This window comes from Melospiza georgiana, chromosome 4 (genome assembly GCF_028018845.1).
Source record: "Melospiza georgiana isolate bMelGeo1 chromosome 4, bMelGeo1.pri, whole genome shotgun sequence".
Lineage (NCBI taxonomy): Eukaryota > Metazoa > Chordata > Aves > Passeriformes > Passerellidae > Melospiza > Melospiza georgiana.
In genome coordinates this window covers 32,455,332-32,480,892 of record NC_080433.1, presented here as the reverse complement: position 1 = coordinate 32,480,892, position 25,561 = coordinate 32,455,332, and the positions used below count along the sequence as shown (strand labels likewise).

At 44.2% G+C, this 25,561-nt stretch overlaps 1 protein-coding gene across 2 annotated transcripts; it reads left to right on the top strand.

Annotated features, from left to right (window-relative positions):
* Positions 1-1,549: 1,549 nt before the first annotated feature.
* On the top strand, positions 1,550-24,238 carry RANGAP1 (Ran GTPase activating protein 1). 2 transcript variants are annotated; one of them, XM_058022744.1, is made up of 17 exons: positions 1,550-1,646; positions 2,250-2,290; positions 4,260-4,389; positions 5,606-5,733; positions 6,654-6,713; positions 7,367-7,546; positions 8,383-8,517; positions 9,722-9,880; positions 10,054-10,167; positions 11,665-11,764; positions 12,488-12,572; positions 12,960-13,101; positions 13,566-13,679; positions 14,002-14,104; positions 15,871-15,959; positions 17,779-17,900; positions 23,153-24,238. In XM_058022744.1, the coding sequence occupies exons 3-17, from the start codon at positions 4,278-4,280 to the stop codon at positions 23,220-23,222; spliced, it is 1,713 nt and encodes a 570-aa protein (XP_057878727.1). In that variant the 5' UTR covers positions 1,550-1,646; positions 2,250-2,290; positions 4,260-4,277; the 3' UTR covers positions 23,223-24,238. The 2 variants fall into 2 exon arrangements, with proteins under 2 accessions (XP_057878727.1, XP_057878728.1); XM_058022745.1 differs by having other exon boundaries at positions 1,593-1,646; positions 2,253-2,290.
* Positions 24,239-25,561: the final 1,323 nt, after the last annotated feature.

The following is a 25,561-nucleotide window of genomic DNA, read 5'->3' as shown; positions in this document are numbered from 1 at the left end:
TTATTGAGGTCTTAGTCTCATGTGTAGGTAGTCAGCAAGAGTCAAACACTGCAAATCCCTGCTACAAACCACATACAATGTCATAGAAGTTGCTTTGATTTGTAAAGCTATTTTTTAGGAAGAATGAATATATGGATCTATCCTACAGTGGCATGGTACACCTACAATCCAATATAGCTGCACCTAGAGTCAATGCCTTTATTCCTGCCCCTCTGGCAAAACCAGTATTTGGGAGAATGACAGGGAGGGGAATCCAATGTATTTGATAAGATCCTGTTTTACTAAAAATTGGGAAGAAGTAATATCCAGTGCCAAACTTCTTGTTTATATTCTCCAGGTTCAAGCTCCTTCTCGAGATCACACTCATTTAGTTCCTCATCAGCTGTATGTATTCTGGCAACTTTATGCTTCTAACATACATAGTCTAGTGTCTAAGTGGTTCTTAATTTTCTTCAGTTGCAAAAGAAACTTGTCTTACTATTTATGAGGCTGGTCACCCAGCGCCATCAACTACTGACATTCTTTTCTTGGGTCCATATAAGCATTTGCTGTTGCTTATTAAAACCACCGTTGGGAAATTTGTAAGAGACTGAAAAATGCCTCTTACAATGTTTTGGGACTAAACAGCAGAATAAATCCTACCTCTGGCCCTCCTCAACAGCAATCTCTCCAGGTATCTGCCGCCTGAAATGCCACTTACATTGGTGCCTGTAGGTTGCAGGTTGCAGAGAAGGGACAGAGGTGCTGTGCAAACCCACTGCAGTAGCAGGCAGGTCTGTGCACAGCTCACCCTGCCTCGTCCCATGTACTTTTGTTTCTATACTCAGGAAGAAAATGTCCTGCACAACGTGCACGCAAACCAAGGCTTTTTCCCATTCTGAAGCAGGAATGACTTTGCACTCGAGGGTGAAAGCGACAGATGAGAGGACATAGTCATATGCTGTGCCAGAGGAGGTTTAGGTTGGCCATTAGGAAGAATTCAGTCACAGAAAGGGTGATTGAGTATCAGGACAGGCTGTCCAGGGAGGTGGTGTTGTCACCGTCCATGGAGGTGTTTAAGACTGGATGTGGCACTTAGTGTCATTATCTATTTGATAAAGCATTGTTTGGTCACAGGTTGGACTTGATGATCTCAGAGATCTTTTCCAAGATAACAGATTCTGTGATTCTGTGAAATGTGTTCTTCAGCAGAACGGTCTCAGTAACATGCGAGCATGAACAGGAGACCCCAGGGACATTATCTAGGCGAGGTTTCACATCAGAAGGTGCTCATGTCCCTCCTGCCGCCTTGCGGGAGCTCTCCCAGCGACCCTTCCGCGAACGCGGGTTGTGAGCGCGGCCCGGCCCCGCACAGCCCGCCCAGGCCCCAGCCGCGCCCGGGGGCAGGACTACAGCTCCCGGCGTGCCCCGCGGCCGTCGCCGCGCGCGCCCCCGCAGCCCCGCCCACGCCCGGCGTGGCGACATCGGCTGCGGCGCGGCGCTGGAGTGCGTCCCGTGACGTCACGAGGCAGCAGCCAATCCCGGAGCGGGGAGCAGAACTGCCGGCGTTCAAATCCTCCGCCTCCCCCGCCCGCCCCTCACCCAGCGGCCCCGGCGCGGCGGCGTGAGGCTCCCGCGCCTTCCCCGGCGGCGGAACCCCCGAGCAGGTGAGGGCAGGGGAGCGGCGGCGGCCGCTGCCGTTAGCGGCCGGGGAGGGGCCGTGCGTGAGCGGAGATTATCCCGCGGGCTGACGCGCTCCTCGGCCCCGCCTGCGTGGGGCGCTCCCAGGCGCAGGCGGGGGTCCCCGCCCGTGGGTTCGCGTCGCGCGTGTCCGGCCGCGACTCCCGCTCCGCGCTCCCCGCGCGGGCGAGAAGGGCGATCCGGCGTTCCGGCCGTGCTTTGCCCCGGTGCGTGGGGCGGGAGCGTGCGGCCGGCGCTCTGCTGCTCCCCTCCCGCGGGGGAAGAGAGGAGGAGAGGAGCCTTCGGCACCCCTGGGGCCGGCGGCGCTGCGAGGCTGGCGGGGCGGGGACCTCGGCTGTCACCCCGCTCCGCCAGCGCCCCGTGGCTGGGTGAGCTGCTGGTAGCCGGTGTGTTGGCTGTTGAGGTCGACGAAGTGTTATAATTAAAGTATTGAACTAATTTTTTTGATCATCAGGAAGCGTAAAGTTTCGTACAAACCCTAAGTGAAAAGGAAGCCTGTCTTTAGGCGTTTTCAGATCTCGGTTGTGTTTGCCAAACAGATTAACTCTTCCTTTTTTTCTTCCCCCCAGAAGCTTTCTCTGTGGAAGACTTAACAGTGAAGAGACCTCTGGTAGGTGGACAGTGGGGTGTGGCTGACATGTGCGATAAAACATGCTCTGGGATGTGATGCTGGATTTGTATGTTGAGATTAGGAGGTTGTCTGTGTGTAAGGTGAAGAACGATAAAGGAGATTCAAGGGAAAGAGAAGCTGGGAGGGTGTGAACATCTGTAAGGAAGATGATCATAGTAGAATGGAACTGATTTTTAAGAGTAAAGTTTATATTTGAACTAGGTGGACAGACTAACTTCTGCAGATATTAACTTCTGTTCCTGTCTGGTAAAAAACCTTTATGGTTTGGAGGCTGTCCTCTTTTTCTTCCTTCTCAGTGTTAGGTTGGCAGAGGCTGGGAATGTCCGTGGGTTTTGTATATGGGTGGTCTGGTAGGAATGGAGTCAGTTACATGGGTTTGATGCCTTAAGTTTTAGCTTTCATATTTTCTAGATTCTGTACTGCCTTAAGTGTGTAACTTTGAGCTTCATATAAAGTGTTAGCAAGTTGTCTTCACAGAGCAGTTAGACAAAGCAATCCTTTTCCAGCCCCAGAACCAAGGACACTTGCAGCTTCAGGCCCAAAAAGTGTAAACAGCAGCAAATTGAGGAGAGCAATCTGGGAGGATGGAACTTCATAAGCTGTAATTGGACAATTAACCCCAATATGTAAATGGACCAAAACTTACAGTATAAGTGGGAAAACTTGTGACCGGGTGTCCCTCTTGGGTGGAGCCACGGCCGGGCTCTTGGACTGCCCAAGGTGTATCCTTTGAAGGCCTTTTAATAAATACTTGCTTTATTCCTTTAACACTGTCTAGCCTCTGGTCCAGGTAGCCTCACTAGGTATCAGGTTTCCTTCTAGTGGCAGCACCTACTTGAGAGGATAGTAATCCTAGAAAAATTATGTTCTTCAGCCTTGGAGATTTTCGCCCTTTGTTTCCAAAAGGGGTATTAAAATTAAAGACCTCTGAAGAGAAGTCATACTCTGGGGAAGCTGGAGGCTTTACAAATGGGTATCAGGAGGAAAGTATGTGGAGGAAAATACAGAGGTTTTGTACAGGGGATATTTTAAAACCAGCACTGTTGGCCTCAAACAGCTGCAAGAGTGTGGAGTGACTTCTAATCAGACAGGAGTGGAAGGGAACCAATTTTGTGTTGGAGGAATAGAACTTCATCCCTTCTGACATCAAAAGTCTAAATGTGTGGTTTCTAAGCATTAGTTGTGTGTAGCCTTTTATCCCAACAGAGGCAGTGGGATAAGAAATGCACTCTGTTTATCCTGCTCAATGGATGCAGGCCAGTTCCTTCAGACAGTGATTAATATTCATTAAATAATGCTATGCAGATGCTACCAGGCATGGCTGGCTTCAAACTTGTCTCAAGGCTAGATGTTCACTAATTTATTGTAAGATCATCCTGTTTAATGTGTGCTCAATTTGTGTGGAACATCTGAAAGGAAAGAGCACCCAGGAAGCTGAGAGAGTTTTGCATGCAGCACACACAGTGTTTTCAGCAATGCGGTGGTTCTGGAACTGTGCTGACAAGGGCACTTCTGGGAATATCACTGAAAAGGAACAGCAACTGTGTTCATTCCAGCTTGCTAGAATGAGAGAGCAGGGGAAGCATGCAGCACATATAATTATAGGATGGAGGTTGAAATGAGAGGAATATTGCATTGTAATTGTTAATCTTGCACAAAGAATAATGTCTTAATGTGGCCTTAATCCCTAGTTTTACCTACTGTTTATTTATGAAGTATATTGTCAGTGTTGGAAGAGTCAGCACCACCTGACTGGCTGGCTTTGGAATATTAATCTAGCTTAGCTGTCTTAATTGAGCTCTGGGGAAAAGTAGTAATGACATTGAAAACTCAATTAGATATCTGAGTAACAAAAACCACATGAGTGTTCAAATAAATATGGTTATTTGTAAAGATTATGTATTGTAGTTTGAGAGGTTTTATGATGACCGTTTCTTTTAATTGACAGTTCTTAACTTTTGGGAAAATGGCATCAGAAGACATCACTAAACTTGCTGAGTCACTTGCCAAAACAAGTGTGGGTGGTGGACAGTTGAGCTTCAAAGGCCAGAGCCTTAAACTCAACACAGCTGAAGATGGTAAGAGAAGATACCCTTGTGTTTTGAAAGCATCTCCCTGAGGTTGTCAAATCTCGTGCTAAACTTTCTGCTAATCCTGCATGGACAAGTTGTCATAACATATCTCTGATGGGGGGGATCTGGTCTGTCAGCTACAGCTGCTCCTGCTAGGGATGTTTCCTCCCCTTCCGGTACCCTGCTTTCACCTGGTGCCTGGCAGTGCTGTAGCTGGGGTTTGGGTGCCTGGTTTGCAGGTGTTGTATTCTTGGTGTTCTCTCTAAGTGCTTTTGACAGTTACTGGGCATTAGAAGTCAGTGCTCCTTTTGAGAACAGTAAATGAGTGTATCACAGCTCTTGGAGCAAGAGGTGCTCAGAGCAATGAGCTGATGTGTTAGCTTGCTGCAATAGTTCACTTTCTTTTTGTCCTGTTGCTGTATGTGTGTTTCACAATAAGTCTTACAGTGGCTGCTAATACATTTTCTCCAGATACTTAAATGTATTAGATAACATTTCTGCCATGCAAGAAAAACAGCGTGTTTTTCAGAGAGGTTATTTGCTATAGTATATAGCAAATTATATATATGTAGTATATATATATATATACTGTATAGCCTTTTTTTTTCTTTTGCTAATGCCAAAGGTGGAGCTTTTTTCTAGATTGGTTTAGCAGCTCAAAGGCGCTGAACTATGGGGAAAGGCCTTGGAGCTTGGGAACAATAGCAAGTGCCCATTGGCAGGAGAGATTGCAACTTGCTTCTTTGCCTTGCATAGGATCACTGGAGAGCTAAATTGTTCCACCCTGATACATTTGCTAAACTGACATTACTTCTGCCAGTCAGTGGGAACTTTTTCCTGTTGGTGTGACACCAATGCTCATCAGCTTTTGACTTAGTCTCTGCACTTCTACAAGGACATTCACTCTAGCTTTTAATGCATGTGCTGAATGGCAGAAGAATTTTATTTGGGAAGTAAAGAAACTTACTTTTGCAAATAGGAGGATGGCTATCAGAATAAAACATAGAATATAATAGGACAGTAGAATTATGAGAAGGCAGGATAGGGAATGGAGAGTGTCCTTTCTGGTGAGCTGACACTTCAGCTCTCCTCCCATTGCTGTTTCAGATTTTGTTCTAGCTGTTTTTGCTAGAGATTGAGCAAGTTTTACTGGATCTCAGAGGGTTACTGTGGTAACCAAGACAATGGTTAAAAGACCAACTAGATTATCTGCTTCTTGCAGCTGAAGATGTGATCAAGCAAATTGAGGAGTTTGATGGCCTGGAAGCCTTGCGCCTGGAAGGCAACACAGTGGGAGTGGAGGCAGCAAAGGTTATTGCCAAGGCCTTGGAGAAGAAAAGTGAGCTCAAGGTGAGATTCTTAAGTAGAGGGTAGTCAAGGGGAAGAAATAATGTGGAAATACGGAAGGCCTGTCTGGGCTCTTCCTGCAGAAACCTTCCTTGAGTTACCTCTGAAGCTTGCTTGGTAGCTCTTCCAGAAGGAAGGGCAATCTTAAGAAAATACAGCATTACTTGGAGACTTTGGGATAATAGGAATACCTTCTGCATTCCTAACTTCCTGTTAGAATGCTTCCAATCTTAAAGCTGGGAAGCTGTGTGATGAAGGGTCTTTATTGAAGGCAGCATCTGTAAACAAAGCCATGGTAGCAAAAGACTAAGTTCAAATGAAGCTCTCTGAAAAACTGAGTCAAATCTTCTGGAGAGTGAGTCTTCAGAGAATGTCTGAATAGAGAGGAAATAATGGAGGAAATGCAACAGGAGGGTCATCTTTGCACAAGCTATGTTTTCCTACTGTTGCTCTAGCCTAATGTTAAGGGGATGCTGTGCTGCTAGAGGCACTACACTGTCCCCTGAAGGAGAGTGCTATGAGACATTGATATGTATTAATCACCCAAATGTGGCTTTTCAAGTAAGTTCAGATTGTTGTGCTTCATACCTTAGTAAAATTTGCATTGCTAATGTATTCTTCTGTTTCCTGTTGGTTTTTTCAGTGGCAGTTTTCTCAGCGGAAAATAATTTCAGCTTGAACACAAACAAGAGTTCCTGTATAATGTTTATAGTGTGAATTTCAGTTACTTTGTCCTTGCAAGTGAAGTGATTGTAACATTGGTTCCTGCAGCTCTTTAGTACAATCAAATGACAACCTAAGGGAAGGGAGACAGCATTAAGCTGTCTCCGGTGATGTAAAGCATCTTGTGTGTGTAAATGTTTATTACAGCTGAGTTGACCTAAATATTTTAGTGGGTTTTATCTGTATGCTTCTTATTTTAGAGGTGTCATTGGAGTGACATGTTCACAGGCAGGCTAAGGTCTGAGATCCCTCCTGCTTTGGTAAGTAAAAACTAGATCTGAGACTTCTAACTAATATCACCTCTTTTCTCACCTGTCATGCTTTTTGTGAGAGTCTGTATTTTGGCACAGAGCTGATCCTTCTCTGTGCTGTTAGTGCTAAATGTCTCAGAATAGGTGAGTGGTTCTCTTCTACTCTTCCTGTGTGAGATGGAGAGGAGTTCATTAAAGGTTAAATGTGAGTCCATGCTGGTGAAGGAGCTTTTCACTGGGAAATACCATCTTCATGACCCAACAGATAAAGTGAGAGCTAAGCCTTCTAAGTAAATCATGTGGCTGTGTCTTCTAAGACCATTACAGAGCTCCTCATCTCCTCAAGTTCTGTGAAGCCAGAACATAGCTCAACATTGATGAAAACAGTATTTCTTTCAGCAGTGTAGAACAGGAAATTCACTTTGAAGAGTATTTGACTTAAAGGGATGGGATAGAGTCTTGAGGGTTATCTTTAGCATAATTTGTGCAACTTCCTCTCTGGATTTAGTAGTAGACTTTTATTTCCCCATGCAGCTTTGCAGAATGTCTTCAAAGTGGAATTTTTTTTTTGCAGCATCACTGTCATACCTAGCCACTGCAGTGATGCTGTCACTAAAAGTTAATCCATTCCCTCCCTCCCACGGCCATCTGTTTCCTCACAGATCTCTTTGGGGGATGCACTCATAGCTGCTGGAGCCCAGCTGGTGGAGCTGGACCTGAGTGACAATGCCTTTGGGCCTGACGGTGTGCGGGGCTTTGAGGCCCTGCTGAAGAGCCCTGCATGCTACACCCTGCAGGAACTCAAGCTCAATAACTGTGGCATGGGCATTGGTGGTGGCAAGGTAAGGCTTATCTCCTCTTGGGAATGAAGTTGGAAGCAATCTTTGGTGATGGCCAACTCCCCTGCTTAAGGCAGCTACAAGTACACCGGGTTCTTCAAGCTTGCTCTAGTCAGGTTTTGAATATGGAGACTTCACAAGCTCTGTGAGTTGCCTAGCCCAGTGTTGAACAACCCTCACAGTTAAAAAAGGGAGTTTGTGTGTTAAAGTGGTGTTTTCTCTGCACTTTGTGTGCAGTTCTGTCTGACTCTGCCTTCTTTGTACCACCTTCTCTCCTTATCTTGTTGTTCTGGCTATTTTTACACATGGATAATATGTCCCCCACAGCATTTTCTTTCCAGCCTTAATCTCAGGGGTCAGTATTATCCTAGTGAGTAAAATTCTCCAGTTCTTCAGTTGTCTTTGGCACCCTTTGCTGGACTTGCCCCAGTAAATCCATGTAGGAGCCTGGACACCGTGCTTGATGCGTTTCACAGGGCTAAGCAGAGAAGGATCTCTACTTCTGTGAGTGCTTTTGCCCAGGGCAGCCCAGTAGAATTCCTTTGCTTCAAGTGTGTATTGGTAGCTCACGGTCAACTTCCTACCCATATAAGCTTGCCTGATTAGAAGCAAAATGTTCTTGATGGCTCAGTATGTTTTAGTGTTGCAAAATTATCAATTCTTTCCTGAGACCAATGTGCAAGTTTTGCAGGTAGAGAGTTTTATTGTATACCTGTTGTAGAAACAGGTACCTGTCAGTGATGCCCAAAGTGTTTCTCAAGAGGTGGATCTATGAAACCGAGTAGGATTCCTGTAGAGTGATATGCTGGGGGAGTATAAGCTGCTTGTTTTATCTTTAGATATTGGCAGCTGCTCTGAAAGAGTGTCACAGGAAATCAAGTGCCCAGGGCAAGCCTCTTGCTTTAAAAGTATTTGTGGCTGGCAGAAATCGTCTGGAGAATGATGGTGCCACTGCCCTGGCTGAAGCCTTCGGGGTGAGTATCAAGCCAAAGCTGCTTTGGCAGCAAATTTGAGCAAGGTATGATTCAGTGCTGGTATTAAAGGTGATGCACAGAGAGTGTGCCTCAGCTAGGAGGCAGGAGCTGCTGGTCTGGTCACTAAAGTCACCATGTTTCTTGCTGCTGGAACTGGAGTCTTCAACAAGTGGAATTAGAGTTGCTGACTGAGTGTTTTTGTGACCTGAATTTCCAAACACATAGCTAGTTGCTGTGTAAAGTAGTTACCTGAGGGAGAAATAGTCATCTCCTGAGTAATTTAATAGTCCTGTTCCTTTTCCTCTGTCTGCGCTAATGGTTGGTGACTGGCACTGGGGTGGGTATCCCAGCTTGTTCTCATGAGTGCTGCTTTGCTCAGTCCTCTGGCAAAAGCAGCCTGGTGTTTTTGCTAGGATCATCTGGTCAGAGCTTGAAGTGTTGCCTGGCTTTCTCCTGCTGTCACTGGCCCACTTGCACTCTTGTGGGAGGAAAATGATTCACTGTGATTGGGGCCACCTAATTCCCTCTTCATACTTCAGTTTTTGCTAGAAGTGACTTCTGCATTACAATGCATATTGTCAGTTATATTGACAATGGTATCACAGGTTACAGGTTGACTTTTTTTGTAAAGAACTGCCTAGACGTCATTTTGATTATTCAGTAATCATGGTAAAAATAAGACTTTTTAAATACTACAGTTGTATAACAACATGATTCATGGAGAATCAAGATTGAATGGCACTACCAAAGTGGGATTAATTACTGTGTTATGTGACATGCTGTTTAGTCCATAAACAATATTTGTACTGGGTTTCTTACATGTTTGCTTCTCAGGTCAGGGCAAAATGTAGATTTTAATTAGAAAATTAAAGTGATGTTGTATGGTCTATTTCAGTGTTCTTGAACCACTTGTGAAGAACTCTTGTTATAAGTTATTTAGAGTAGGCACATAGGACAATGATGCTTGTGTCTCTTTGAATCAGGGCTTTGTATTTATCTGGCACTTGCCATGTGTCTGTGATTTCACTTACATTCATGATAGAATTGCTGGTAGATAATTCACTGTAGAAAAACCAATGGAGTTTTGAAACTCAAAACAGTTTTAAGTAAATCTAAGAGTAGAGCAGCATGCTCTTGAGCTGAGGTTGAATTGAAGCTGACTGCTCTCTAAAAGCTTTGTCTTGTTGTCTACATCCTTTCACAGATCATTGGGACTCTAGAAGAGGTTCATATGCCACAGAATGGAATCAACCATCCTGGCATAACAGCACTGGCACAGGCCTTTGCTATCAACCCACTGCTGAAGGTTATAAACTTGAATGACAACACCTTCACGGAGAAAGGAGCTGTGGCCATGGCAGATGTGAGTTGTTTTAAGAAGTTGTTTTGGGTTTTGTCTCAAGTCTGGTTGGCATGAGCACCTTTGGGTTAGTGCAACCATGTCCTGTTGCAGTAGGAAAGATGACATTCCAGAAGGAATAGGGTGTTCACTTACTTGCATGTCCGCTTCCATATCTGTGCTGTCTTGCTCTGCAGACTCTGAAGGCGCTCCGTCAGATTGAGGTGATCAACTTCGGGGACTGCCTGGTGCGTTCCAAGGGTGCTGTTGCCATTGCTGATGCTGTTAAAGAAGGGCTTCATAAATTAAAGGTATTGTCTGCTTGCTCTTCAGCTCTTTGCAGAAATGCCAAGTTTTCCATTTCACGTTTCTCTGTTCGTTCTCCTACTGCTACTGATTACTTTAGGATAGGATTCAGTCCCATGCAGGCTCTGTGCTCACAGCTGAAACCAAGAGGCTGTGCTGTGGGTCAGTGGCATCCCACCATCCAGTGAGGGCTGTGCTATGTGGAGGTGAACCAGTGATCTCTTTAGTCTTTGTTTAATCTTTTTGCTGCTCCTCGCTCAGCTCAGCAAGTGCTACTCAAGAAATCTGATCATGGCAGTACCTGCTATTAGAACTTCCCAGAGCTTCAAGAGTGGGGACTGACATGAAGGGGACTTCATGAGCAGCTTGTCTTTTCAGCATTTCATATTTCATAGCTCATACAGTTACTGCCTTTTCTTTGTTGAAGCATCAATCAAGTGTTCTAGTATTTTTTTTTTTAGTGATACAACAGCCTCCTACGTCAGTATTTGCACAGGACTTGAATCTGACAACATTCTGGAGAGGCTGAAGTCAGAATTGATAACATAAGCAAACTAGGATCTTTAGAAACACCTGCCATGAGTCATAATTACCCTGAGACAGATGCTGAACATGTGATTTCTGAATCTTGCAAAGACAAAAATTAATGTAATACCTATTTGTGTGTATGAAACTGGTACAGAAAGAAGCAGGTTCTTTGTGGTTTGTGATCCCTTGCTTGGTGTTCTACTGGTTCTACTGGAACTTGTCTGAATCTCCCAAGCAAACTTAAGTAATGGGGTATTGAGATGAACAGACAGTTCATCAACAGTTAAGTCATTTTTTCCAGAGCAGAAATGGTTAAGGGAAAGTAGCATGAAGCAATTGCAGCTGATTCATTCTGTTCAAGGACTGCTTCCCTTCTCCTGTTAATATTCAATCCCTTCTCAGGAAGGGATTGATTGAGCACAACATGGAATGGTGGGGGATGGTGTCTGGCTGTTGAATTCCTTTACTCTTACTAGTCCACATGGTTTCTCTGCTGGCTGGCTCTGTCAGAAGTAGTACCACTCATGGCTTTTTATTTGAAGGCCTTAACATGCAACTGAGGTGTCAAAAGAAATGTGCAATATGCTCAGTACAGTAGCTGCCCTTCTTCTGTTAGACTTACCAGAGTGGGAGTTTTGGAGTGCTCTTGAGACCCTTGATAAGTGAAGATCTTCAGTCAGCTGACTGCTAAGGACTGAAATGTCTGCACCTTTTAGGTGTGCAGTGATTTGTAGGTATTTTAGAATTGCCACCTTTAATAGTGCTGCTCTTAGCCACCAGAATGTTTCAAAATTCTCCTTTTAAGTATATGAGGTAGGAGTATGTCAGGCTTTATTTTCAATTAATAGCACTTCTTTTTTGCTGGGAGCCTCTTCAAGTGGATCTTTCCAGGACACTTGTGAGGACATTAAATTTATGGATATGATAAATTTTAATAGGAATTCTGCAGACAAAATGGTTTTTTGTGTTTTTAGGAGCTGAATTTGTCTTTCTGTGAGATCAAGCGAGATGCTGCTCTGACTGTTGCTGAAGCTATTGAAGATAAGACAGAGTTGGAGAAGTTGGATCTCAATGGTATGTAGGTTTGCTAGATCCAAGTATGTGTAGTTTGATTCCAATCAGAAACCACTAGGAAGAATGTTGACAGAACCACGTATTCTATTCTTGCAATTGTCAGCATATAAAAAACAGTACTCAGTAGCTGAACTTGCATCACCTTGGGACAGGAAATGGTTAGATCTTGAAAGTTTTCTTAATCCATGAACTCAGTTAATTGGTAAGCATTTTTGGTACACCTGATGAGGTGGAGAGATTAGGCTGATACCTATACCTGTTTTCAGTGAAATTCTGAATTATTCAGTTCTATCTCAGATACTTCATACTTGTAAACAAAAACCTTTTGTGCAGCTATGCAGAAGAGTGTGAGAACTTTGCCTTTGTTGGCTTTTGGTTTTCATAACTTGGATCACTGCATTTCACTTGTGCTGTGCTGTGTTGCCCTTGTTTTAGAATCACTAAGAACAAGAGTTGTTTAGAGAAATAACAGCAAGTCTCTCAAACTCTGAAGCATTAGGGGATTTTCAGCTCCAACCATTGTGCAATGCTGCTGAAATTTGTTTAACCATCATTTGATTCTGTCTGATAAGTGCAGTTTGTGTTGCTGCCTCTAAGGTGTTGTGCAGAAATGGCATGTAACTGATTTCAGAAACAAGAGCTAGACAAGAATATACAGCTAAGTCCTCAAGAACAAACTTGTGTGTATCTGTCAAGTCCACTCCCTTTCCTCTGTCAATCTAGGTAACTGTCTGGGAGAAGAGGTGTGTGAGCAGCTCCATGAGATCCTTGAAGGCTTCAATATGGCATCAGTGCTGGGATCTTTGAGGTAGGCATGGTACCAGAGTTTAAATCACAAGTTTTCTCACAATTTTCATCAACACTTTCATTGACTTATCCAATTTAAAATAAGAACTCATTGGTGGTGGATGTTGATCTGAGTGTGGAGCACAGCCAAGGATGTGTCTTAAACTTGTTTTGTTTTCATTGATAGACTTACCTCAGCATAAGTAATTGATTGTATTTGATCTTTTCTTGCTGTTCTCAGCTGGGTGACTGATGTCTGAGTGTCCTCTTGGTGTCTTGTAGGTGGCATGTGCTTCTTGCAGTGGGACTTTGAGGAGAGGCTGCTCTTTTTTTCTTGAACAGTTTTGAGTTCCAGTGTACAGGAATTCCAGGTGTGTAATTAATGGAATGTATAACATTCTAACCTTAGTGATGATGAAGGGGAGGAGGATGATGAGGAGGAGGAAGATGAAGATGAGGAGGAGGAAGAGGAGGAGGAACAGCAACAGCTGAAGGAGAGAGGAGCAGAAGAGCAGGAGTCACTGACTCCTAAGAAGATAATTGATTCACAGGTAAGCTTACTGCCAGGTGGATTTTGGTTTCATCGGCTGGAGAAGAGTAAAGGAGGAAATGAGACTGTGGAGTCTGAACTTGAAGTGCTGACAGGCAGTCACATTTCACAGGCTGGCACTATTGCACCAGGGAGACAACATTCAGGAAATAAAGTGGATCAGTTGAAAAGTGTGTTTTGTTAAAGTGGGCCTGTTGTACCCCTGCATGGAGGGAAGGGCTGAGTAGTGGTGTAACAAGTCTTCCATGTTCAGGAAGTGGTGGGGACCTCGTACATGCAGTGCTGTGCCCTCATGCTGGCACATCCTGGCCACTGCAGCTCTGGGCTTAGGTCAGCCTCAGGCTGTTTCCAAACAGAACAGGTTCTGGCCTGGTATAGCTGTGCCCTGAGCTGTCCCATCTGCTTTTGCTGAACCCATTTATTTACTTCCAGGAATAAACTTGAGATGTATTCCACCTGTTTCAGGCTTCAACTCCAGTGCCATCTCCTCCTGTGGATGTTGCCACGTTCCTTGCTTTCCCATCACCAGAGAAGCTGCTGCGACTAGGACCAAAGTGCTCTGTGCTGATAGCTCAGCAGGTGGGTGAGCTGGTGCTTCTCTGGGCTTGATTTTTCTCTCAAAATTGTTTAATTGCCAGAGAGGATAACTTGACCTAGATTTGCATCTTTTCTCCAGTGATCCCAAAGAACCTAATGGAAGCAGATGATGCAGATAATGCTTAAACTGGCATCAGAGCTTCTACATAAAATAATTGTGTTTGTGTTGCTTGTGCCTTGTGATGTGGCCAAGGCAAAGCTGATGTCAGTCAGCTGAAGAGCAATTCTTTCCACAGCCCTAGCAGAGTCTCATGTTGTGTAGCTGTCTAGCAGCTAACTGATGCCTATTTTTTTCATCTTTCAGACAGATACATCTGATGTAGAGAAAGTAGTTACAACCCTCCTAAGGATATCCTCAGTCTTCAAAGATGAGGCCCCAGTGAAAACAGCAGTGCATGAAACAACAGGTGATTGGGCCTTTCTTCACTTTGTGCTGTGAGCTGGTTCAGTGCCATAGGCACCACTGCAAGGTGGGCAAGGCCCCTGTGAGCCAGGCCATTGGGCCTTTTTGTCCCTGGCAGATAACAAAGTTCCAAGCTGTTCCAAGTGCCCTGCTGTTGTGTAGAGTGGAAGATTCATTCTGAACCTGGCAGATTTTGTGGTGCCAAAGCCTGTCTCTATTGTAGTGGCCCAGTGCTGCCCTTACTGCATCTTCTTGATGCTGGGCTGTCCACAGCCAGTAGTTCTGTGTTTTAAGGCCAGTTACCTTTACAAGGCTGTTTATTTAAAAAGTGTTTTGCAGGAAGTGCCTCCCTAGTGTAGTATTATGAGATTGTAAAGAGAGACCTCTTAGTTGATGTCTCGTATCTTTAATTTCTTCAGGAAGCAGAGATTTCCAACATGGGGCAAGACACAGAAACCAGTCTTCAAAGAAAGGACCATTTCTCACACTGTATTGGAGTAGTAGTTTGGGCTAGGTCTGATTAGTCTGTGGACTACTAGTATATCCCTTCATGGTTTTGTTTGGAAATAGGAATTTCCAAACAATCCTGGGTATCTGGCCACTGCCTTTCATTTTTTTCCAATCTCCCAGGAGTTCAATTCTCCCACACATGAGCTACCTATAGTCACTGTGCAAAAGAATTTGATCAGTTATTTTGAAGACCACTTAAAGTGGTGTACTGTGCATTTCCCTAGTTTGGAATTCACAGATGTGGTGAAACTGTTTTACAAACAGTAACACAATAGCTCTCTGCAGTTGATTATGAATTGAATCAGTGAAAAATAGTCAGGTGGCACCTCACTGAGTTACTGCACCTTGGCTCATGCCTGTTATGAGTGGTCTCCAGTAAAAAATGGAGCAAAGGATACTAGTGTTGTCTCAAGTTGGTTTGTTTACATATTTATTCCTGCTTTTTCAGGAAAGGTAGAACCTGGCAATTCCTTTCTTTCCATAAAAGCAGTCATCTGCTGACAGTGAGGGCCCTGGTTAATGTCTGGCACTGTTCTACAGCCACTCCAGTGAATTCTGCCCATTCTAAGAAAACAGAATTGTCAGACGTCAAAAATGGGTTGCCTTGCCACCTTGTATGCATGAGAGATTAAAGCACTGGTTTGCCCATTGTTTGTGGCATAGTATTGGTCCTGAGGGACCCCAGAAAACAGCTGAACAAACTTTCTTGTTGTGTTCTCTCATTGTTTGTGGTTTCAAATGAAAGGTGAATTGTTGCTGGCCTTTAAGAAGGCAAGACTCTACCTCTTGATGAGCTCTAGCTCATCTGCTCGTGTTTGTATGCATGTTTATATGTATGTATGTGTACATACATATATGTATATGTATGTGGTATACACATACATACATGTAAACATATATGTACATATATGATTATATGTATGTATGTGTACACCACAGCATGCTCAAATGCACTGAGCAGAGCAGCTGGTGGTGTATAGGACTGGGGGTATTGCATGTGAAGCTTGGCAGTATGGGAATTCTCATGTGAGCTTTGTGTGTTTTGCTGGATGTTTTACATTTTGATTTTTCTTTATACTTAAGGTATTTTATCTGTCTTAATGTTTCAGAGCTTATAGCTGTAGAGACAAATGAAATCTTAACAGATACTGTATCACAAAACTGATTAAACAGCTGAGTTTCTGTATGATCTATTTTAATCCTAAAATCCATTATTGTCCTTTTTTTGTGTTGATTATACCAATGTGCTTATCTCTTCAGATGCCTTGATGAAAAAAGCCTTCAGTTCTGCCACATTTAATTCAGATGCATTCATCTCAAACCTCTTGGTCCACATGGGACTGCTGAAGGTGAGGAAGCAGGAAAGAGTTAATTCATGGTCTGTTTAGGCTGTTGAAGGCCAGACTGGCAGGATTTTGGGTAATTATGTTGCCATGGAAGCAGCTGGGTGCCTGTGCATGCCTGATGCCCAGGGACAATGGAAGTCTGCAATTTGCAGTTTCTGCTGGACCTGCAAGGTTGCATTAGGATGAAGGATGTGTCTTGTTTTTTGTACAACTCCTGCTTAATGTGCTCTGCATTTTCAGTCCTTCCCTGAAGGTAGGGAGGCTCAGGTAGGGCAGTAATGCAGCTGCTGGACTGTGGTGTCTATAAAAGCCATGTCAGTGTTAGTAGTTATTGGGGTCCTTTAGGGCATTTCTTGAGAGCATGTCTCACAAATGTGTATCATCTCTCATGCCAGATCAGTGGCATTCAACTTCATGCTTTGGAGACTCTTTGCCAAATGCTGGTGTTAAGTAATTAGTTGCAAGGAATAAACTGATTGTGAGAACATGGAGGGTCAGTAGGAAGCCTGTGATTTTCATAGAATTAGTGGCTTTATTTTCAGTGAGGTGACTGTGGAGTGGTTCTCTCTGCAAAGGCTTAAACACCTTTGCCTGCTTGAGCTACAAGGGTAAGCGTTTCTCACTGCCTTAAGGCCTGGAAGCTGGGAATATAAACTTGGACTAAGACAATTCTAAACTACAGAAAAGCCATAATCTGTTACAGCAGCCTGCTATTAAGCAGGTTTATGAATGTCCTTCTGGTACTATCCAGCTTGGCATTCAGACCCTCATTGACATGCATGGATATGATTTCATTTCCTAAAAATCAGTTTTGCCTCTCCCTATACTGGACCAGTACTGAGCTTCCCACTTCTCAGAAAGGTCAGTGGAACCCAAGATGGCATTTGGTTCTGCAGAATGCCTGTTTTGGGCACTGCCACCTACCTCTTGCCCATATGGAAAATAGCAATAAGCATGAGGCACAAAGCACAAACCTGTGCTCCTGAAGGATTCTTTTGAGCTGGGAAGTGGCACTGAGGATAAAGCCCAGGAGGATCAGCCTGCTCATTCACATCTTGGATGTGCCTAATTCATCCCCAGTCCCCTGCTTGTGGAGAAGGGGCAGACTCCATTTTCAGTCCTGTGTAGCTGGAAACATGTGAGCAAGAGATATTCTTAATAGTGTGAGCTCCAAGGTCGTAGAGCAGGAACACAGGTCTGGGCCCTGTTTGCAGAGTGAGGAGTTTTGTTGAAATGCCAGTAGAGAAATAAAGGAAAACAATGCAAGAGTTGGGACATGCAGGGTAACATCACATTAGGAGTAAGAATAACTTATGCTTCATGTAAGCAAGGGGGTGACTGTTGGCCTTGTCTTATCTTGTACATAAGTGTGAGAGCAGTTCTGGGAACACTGCATTACATTCTGGCAGCCTGTCAAAGAGCTGGAGGTGGTATAAAAATGAGCTACAGAGTAATACAATAAAAATTGTTAGGGCAACTGAATTCTTTATGGACTGAAGTCTCGTGAAATTCCTCAGGAGAACACTGACACAGAGCCTCTGAGAAGATTTGGCTGTTTCACTTGCAGCTTCACTACTTCCCTTTCCCTATTAGTACTACTGTCAGTTGATAAGTACTAGAATGTTCTTGATGCATTATTTCAGGTGCTGGGAGACTATGGGATTGGCTACCTTTGTCTTGTGCTTAATCTAGTGACCAGCTTTCTCTCCTGCAGTGAGAGATGTGGGAGCACTTCATTCAGCAGAGAATTCCTTGTCTGTGAATTACAGTGGCTAAATCAAATCCCCTTTGTCTGATGTCTGATTTCTTGTCCATTTCTCAGAGTGAAGAGAAGATCAAAACTGTACCAAGTCTCTATGGTATTCTTATGACTTTGAACCATATGGTCCAGCAGGATTATTTCCCTAAATCCCTGGCCCCAGTTCTCTCAGCTTTTGTTACAAAGTGAGTATTGTATTTGCCATGCAGTCTTCTCTGTGGGAGCTTGTGCAACTCTTTGAGGGTTAATAGCTACATGTAAGCTGTTGTGAATGTCCACTGAATGTCTGTTCTGCAAGTGAGAATTAACAGTTTAATAGGCCTCTATTTTATCTTGTTTACTGCAGTATGTGAGATTCAGAGTTAAAAAAAACAACTCGGAGGGAAAAGTGGGAAGTTGGCTTTGCAAGGAAGTGGCTCTGAAGGAGGGATTGCTCATGCCTCTCACAGAAGAGCTGTTTTGAGCTTAAGGAAACCTGCTGGGTTTCTGGCCACTGCATGAGTGAACTGTGCATGCACTGGATCTAACTATGCCCTCCAAGTCCTCCTTCAGAGTTGAGAGGGTCAGCAGAGCTCTGCCAGAGTTGTCATGCTGTGTGACACTGAACACTGGCAGATGAAAACTGCAAAACACAAAGACTGAATTTGTTTTTAAATGGAACTTCCTACTGTGACAGCAACAAAGTTAGTGATTTTTCTGAGAACTGAATGGGGAAGCATAAGTACTGAAGAAGCTGCTTGTACTGACTGCCTGTACTGAACGTTGTTACTTCCACAAGAGGTATAGAACCAACCCCTGCCCCCCCACCAGCTTTAGCTTTTTTGAGGTCTTAAATGGTTATGGAAACCATATCTCTACTGAATTAAATCAGTGTCACCTTCAGCATTGATATTTAGGGGGAAAACCCCACCAAACAGATTTGCAATAGGATAGCATACTACTGTTCAACTGTCAGAGGAGAAGCAGTCCAAAAATGTTACCCAGGCAAAACAGCAGAGGCCTGAAATGTTTGGAGCTTGGTGGCTGCCTCAGCATGGACCATGTGCTGTGCAGGGTGAGAGCAGGTTCCAGAATGAGACTTAAACTTCCTGAATTTCATGGTAAAAGGGTTGGCAGCAGCTGCTGAGGATCCCTTGCTGGTGAAAGGTGGAGGCATCAGATAGTTGTGGTCAGTATGAAACATGGACAGTAGGAATGCAGATACTGCTGGTCTGTCTTGGTCCTGCCAGGCTTGGAAGCTGGCCCAGTTGTGATGGGGGGAAAGAATTTTTCCAAGCATTGGTGTGGCTGAAGCTGTCAAAACTGATATGGACACAAACCATATTAATGACAGTTTTGGAAAATAAAGCATCTTGTTTACACATGTGCACATGCTAACTGGAGGCTCTTCCTGTGGAACACTTTGCCTGCTGCCTCCTCTCTTTGTGTTGATCAGGTTAAGACACTCAGCCTTGCCAGTGACCATGTGCTTTGCCAACTGAACAAGTATTCCTCCAACTCAGTCACTTTAGGTTTAAGCAAGAAGTACCAGGACTTGCCATATCACTGAATTTCTGCTCTTTCCTACACTGATGCCTTGCTCTTGCTTATTCATCAAGCCCCAGCCCTCAAAATGGAATTTAAATTGCTGGAAGCTGAGAGTACAGGAGAAATACTTTGGTTTGGGGCATTTGACTGTCCTAATTGTTTATGTCAGGTAGCAAGGCCCAGAGTAGCCTCTTAATTCTAAGTGTCCTAACACATTTTGTTCAGAAAAGGCACATGTACCGGAAGAGGGGAGACACGTGTATGTAGGCTTTTCTCAGAAAATGTTTTTAAGCTGTAGCTGATTAAAAAAAGAGTAAAATTTTGGTCTTTATGAATCCATCAACAACAACCCTATTGAAGCCAGAGCCAGCATTTCACTACAAGAACAAGAGGGGAGAGTCTCTTGAGGGAAGATTCAGACTGTTCATAGGCTCTGTAGAAGCTGAATGAGAGCTGAGAGCCTTCCTTAGTGAGGCAGATCTTCCTGCCTTCCTGTGGTATGGGCCAGTGCTAATCCAAGCCTTCACTGGCCCTGGTGCTATGAAATGCTTGGAGCTGAGGTTTGCTGCTTTACAAACTTGCTGTAAGCTGTGATTTTAAAGGGAAGCTTTTGTCCTGTGCTGCATAATGAAGTTCATACTAGATACAAGCAATCTATCTCTGTTATATGAACATAGGCCTTTCCCTTAAGGGAACAAGGACAACAGCTCTTAAATCTGTGCCTAGGTAAATGTAAACAGTTCAAGAACCCCCCAGTCCAGTTAAAACAGCCTGGTGTGGTTTCACCCCAGCTGCCACCAGAGCCCCATACAGCCATTTACTCTCGGCCCAGTGGGCTGGGAAAGAGCAGGGAAAGACTGAAAGTGAGAAAACTTGGGCCTTGATGTGAAGATGGGTTAATAGGTAAAGCAAAAGCTGCATCTGCAAGCAAAGCACAACAAGAAATTAATTTATCACTTCCACCATCTCCAGGAAAGCTCCAACATAGCTTCTTCCTTCTGCTTTATCTGATGAGCATGATGCCATGTGCTATGGACTATCCCTTTGGACAGCTGGGGTCAGCTGTCCTGGCTGTGTCCCCTCTGGCTTCTTGTGCACCCCTGGCTTACTTGCTGCTGGGGTGAGGTGAGAAACAAAGTGCCTTGATGCTGTGTGAGCCCTGCTCAGCAGCAACTGAAACATCCCTGTGTTAGCAGCACTGCTTCCAGCACAAATCCAAAACACAGCCCCTCCCTCCTGTGAAGAAAATTATCCCAGCCAACACCAACACACAGCTTCTCAGTTAACCTCTATCCCTTGTCTCTTGTTGGAATTCAGTCAGAATAAAATTGCAATCTTAAAATTAAACCTCTGCCTCGTTAACCTAGTAATGTTCAGAACTCATCTGGCCTCTGTTTCTGCAACAAATCCAATTCCGCTCTGTCAAACCTGTAATTTCTTCACTTGCAGAAAACTAATATGCATTTTTGTGGTATTTTCTATTTTTTTTCCTCCTTTTGGTTTGCAGTTAGCTCCTCTGAGCTTTTAGAGCTGTAAAGTTGTTGTAGCTGCCTAGGCCAGAGCTCTGCTGTCTTTCACTGCAAGGGGCTTCTGGAACAGGCACTTACCTCCTTCCTTTTGTGACAATTTGTTGTTGTAGGCAGTGTTCTCTATTCCATAATAATTACAGAATTTTGGATACAGACTGTAAACAGCATCCATCTTACTCTGCTTGCTGTCAAGCCTTATTTGGGTTTTTTGGACGCAAGAGGGTGCTGTGAATCCACATGTGCTTTTCCATAATTTTTTAAGTGGAAATACTGAAAGTATGTGGATGTCTGCCTGCCCACCTGTGATGTGCTGGAGGTGATGGGTTTGTTTTGGTTGGTTTTTTGGGGTATTTTTTTTTAATGTTGCTCTTTGATGTTGAATTGCACCACATCACTGGTCTCTTCCAACAGTCAGTAGCACAGAGGGGCTGGCAGGTAACTCCACAGCAAATAAGGAGAATTTTATGGCTAGAGGAGGCTTAGTGTCAGGAGAGGGGGCTGAGGGATCTTGTCTGCAATCAACATCAGTGGTCCAGGTTCTCTAGTTCCAAAAATGGGCAGCTGCCTGGATGGAGCCAGCTCCCTCATTGCAAACAGGGCTGGGTCTTCCAGAGATGAGGGCTGAAATATATCTCCAGCACTTTGAAGGTCAGCTCCAAGCTGTGATTCTGTGACACTGTGTGTTCAGTGTGAATGGCCTTGGGGGGAATAAAAAGGGTTGTCTTCTCCAGGATGTGCTTCTGTTAAAGAGCAGCAGCCATGGAGTGAGGTACCAAACAACCTCTGCAGCTCTTGGTTGTGCTCTACACCTGGAGGTGAACTCCTTGCTCCTTCCTAGAAATTCCTCTCTTTATTTCAGCTCACCCCTTTCCCCAAATTGAGTAGCCTTCACAGCTGTGCATTGTTAAAGGTTATTTTGCTGAGGTGAGGTGGGAGAGAGGTAAAATGATTGATTTCTATTCTCAGAACAATGGAAAATATTGGATTAAAATTCTTTGGAGTAAGTTCCCTAATGTATGGATTGAGACTGGTAAAAGTTTCAGTGATGCTGAGCCAGCAATTAGCCTGCAGAAACAGAAATATACATTACTGGGGGGCAATGGAAACATTACAGAAATTTATCCTGATGTTAACCCTGCTGTGAGTGTATTTCCATGGTTTAATTTCAGGGAGCAGGTTATTCTGTGTAAATCTGACTTAGCTATTGCAACCTCTGTCCTGGGCCCTTTCGGGTGATGCTCTGCATGTTCTGTGGGCTGTTTGTAAGGCACCCTGAAAGGTGACCCTGTTGCATTTTTCCCAACCTGGAAATGAAACTTGAGATAATTTCAGTAAGGAGGTAATATAAAAGGGGATCTTTAAATAAAAGGGGATCTTTATTTCAAGATCTCCAGAGGCAGTTATGGGAAGATGTCCACAGAAGTCCACCCCCTCCCAGGGGTGAGTACATTTTATAGGTTTTAGAAAACTAGTATATTTGATAAGAAGCACCAATTAGGAGGATAAGTGGTGATGCAATTTTCCCCAGGTTAAGCCCCTTCTCTGGAGCCTCCCCCTTCAGCACTGGCTGTGCTTTGTCCATGAAAATGTATCTTGGTTCCCAGGAAGAACCAAGATAGTATGGAGCCTTGTACCTCCTGAGGCTTGGAGCTCTGGAATTTGTTTTGTCTTTCTGCTTAAGGAAAGGCTATGAAAAAGTACTGGGAAAACTGGTCACTAATACAATAGACCACAGAGCTGCAAACGCATGTGTGAAGATTACAGAGATCATAGAAAAGAAAAAAAGGCAAAACCTAAATGGCGTCAACCCAGCAAAGCCAGTCAGGTGTTACTTGACATCAGGGAAGAGTAACAGGAGGTTATGCTGCCTCTTTTAAAGACTTTAAAAGTCCTGAGACCAAAGTCATCATTGGATAGCTAGCAGATGACTTGGTGAGGAAAGATTGGAGTGCTCACAGGATAATCTCCTGTGTTTTGGGGCTCTAAACAGTGAAACTTTATGGGAAAAACCCTTTGCCAGAAGAGAGGGAAGGGGATTTCCACCTCCATCATTGTACCCAGAATGAGACACTGGGCTGCAGAGATAAAAGTCAGTAGCAGATTGTTTATAGTTATGGAAATAAATGTTCTGATTCTTGGCCATTGGCTTCCTGACTTGGACTCTCAGGAGAGAGTTTTCCACAGCAGGCTCTGAATGGGAAGCAGTGATCTGGGCAGCAGTGATGGAGTGGTACTGGAAAAGGTAACAGGGCAAAATCTGTAGGTTTTGGGGCATACACATCCAATGCATTGGAAACAGTGTTTATTTGCTTAGTCAAAGGCAGACATAAAGCCATTCTTGAATTCAGTACTTTAAATCTCTCTCTCCCTTCTTTCCACAGACCCAACCGTGCCCTTGACTCCTGTTCATTTGCTCGCCACATGCTCTTACAGACCCTCCACCAGCTGTAGGAGACCAGAGCTGCCCTTCCTTCCTTCCCTCCTTCCCCATGGGACTGCCATCAGCAGAGAACTCGGAGCTGCATAGTGGGACAGGATCCCAGAGCCCATACAGACATGCTGTCCTTTTTTTTTCCCCCTGTAGGAAATCTGTCCTTTCTTCTGCTTTCATAAACTTGAACAAATCCTGCTGAATTGTCTTCCTACTCCTCTTGAAGTGATTCCCTGGTCTGTAGGGCAGGTGCTTACGCTAAAATAAGTCTGTACTGCTGTGAGCTCAGCATGAATTGAAGAGTTCTCCATTTTGGTTGCATTACCAAGGATGCCAAGACTAACACAGGGCCCAGAAGAGCTCTCATCTGGATCAGCCCAGTTGGGCATTCTGTTTTATTGGACTTTGACTCCTGCCTTATAGCATTTAGCACTGTGCCAGAGGGAGGCTGTGCTGCTGCCCTGCTTCTCTGAGCCAGAGGGGTGAGGTGTGATCCCCTTTGGTTCTTCTTTCAAGTCTGTTGTCAAAGGTAGTGGGTGGCTGATTCTTATTTTAATATCCTCTTCACCTTCTGCTGTGGCTTGGAGTATTTGTGTAGTGTGGTTGATCCTGGTGGCCATTGCTTAAAGGAATGAACATACTTTATTGTAAATTTTTTTTGCCATTGCCTATGTTGTTTATTCTTCCTGCCCCTTTTCCTTCTCACCCTAATTAAATAGGCTTGGTTTGGAAATGAATACAGTCCATGAAATCCCTGTGGAATGTGTCCCTTTCTCTTCCCTTTGACAAAACACCGGGTCTGTGTGCACTGGTCACATGTTTGAAAGCCAAGCACATGTAAAAATATGGAGAGAGAAGGCTGTGCTTTTCTCTTGGACTGAGCAAGTAGCAGCAGATGTCCTTAAATCTGTCTGGAGGATTGTCCATGTGTCCATACAGCCCTCTGAGCCACCATGACATTCCTCCATACAACTTACAAAAGTTTATGTCAATTGCCTGAAATGTTATGTAAATAAAAATTAACTCCACAGCCTTATCATCATTTCTAAAGCCTACACTGGAATTTGGAAGCCTATTTTGCAGCTTTATGTGATTGCAGAGTTTGCAGTGGAACACAAATTGGGACTGGAATGGAGCCTGGTTTGTGTGAGGAGAGAGGCACCAGTCAGGTGAGCAGCCAAGCTATCGAGTCACAGACCTTGTTTGTGCAGCCCCCCATCTCTTCTCTTGGTGGTCTCCTGCTCCTGTCCAAAACAGGAACGTGGCAGAGGAGCACATTTCCCTCCAGGCATCTTCAAATTCCTATTTAGCACAGTCTAAACAGGAAAAGCAGTGCCAACACTTATTAGCAGTAGCCTGGTACTCTGCTGTAAGTAGTGTGAGGCAAACATTGAACTTGTTACTGTGCCACATTCCCAGGATGAGGTAAATTTAAGCCCTTCATCTCATTGGCTGAAAAACCAGGCTGGAATTCACAGGAATATCCACAGGAACCTGGAAATGTTAAGAATGACTGGATTGAAAACTCCATCACAAATCTTTCTGGTGTGACCTCATGCACAGCCAAGATTTGGCCAGCCCATGTCTTGCTGGATTTCCCTCTGGAAAGCTCTGAATTGATGCTCTGACCATTTGAATGCTGATTTTTTTCTCTGCCTCTTATCAAATGCATGGAGTAGTTCTTGAATTTTGCAGTGATTGTGAAAAAATGAATGTAATCAAAGGGCCAGATCTGTTGGGCAGAGCTCCATGGACTTGGTGAGGTTGTACTGCCCCTGCATTCATAGAGGTTAGATGGTTACAGACTCAGGAGAGCAACGTGACATTTAGGGCTTTGGCCAGACTCCAATTGTGGTCAGTCTTGCTTTCCTTCAGAATTTGGAGCTTTTTAGCTTATATCTACTAGCCCTTTGTAAATATGCAAAATAATATTTTTAAACGCGGCCTACTTAGCAAACCAGGACACACAGCTTGCAAAAATGTGTCTGTGCTTTGCTCTTACAGCACAGTGGCTCTGTATGGAGTCCTCTGATTCTGCACATCTACAACTGTTACAATGTACTGTGGTTGTGGGTGCAAAGCTCACCAGCAGGTGAGGAAAATGGAAGCTCCAGCTCAGATTTTCAGCCACAGTTCTCAGACTGCAGATGAGAATTTCTCTCCAGACAAACAGGGAGGAGTTAGGATGTTGTGATATATTCTATAGAACAGCAACACCTCTCTTTGGGCCTCATTTTCTTGAAGATGAGAAGAAAATAATTTTAGATTAATTCTGGCTTGTTAGAACTGTCAGAGTCCCTCACTCTTCCACTCTTCATTCACCTTCCTGAGGAAAGAAGCCTTTGGATCCAGCAGCTGA

Excerpts from the sequence above, each read along its gene's own strand:
- RANGAP1 (XM_058022744.1), top strand. The coding sequence starts at position 4,278 with ATGGCATCAGAAGACATCACTAAACTTGCTGAGTCACTTGCCAAAACA. Across the intron at positions 8,518-9,721 it reads CCCTGGCTGAAGCCTTCGGG|ATCATTGGGACTCTAGAAGA; the intron begins GTGAGTATCAAG and ends ATCCTTTCACAG. Across the intron at positions 11,765-12,487 it reads GGAGAAGTTGGATCTCAATG|GTAACTGTCTGGGAGAAGAG; the intron begins GTATGTAGGTTT and ends CTGTCAATCTAG.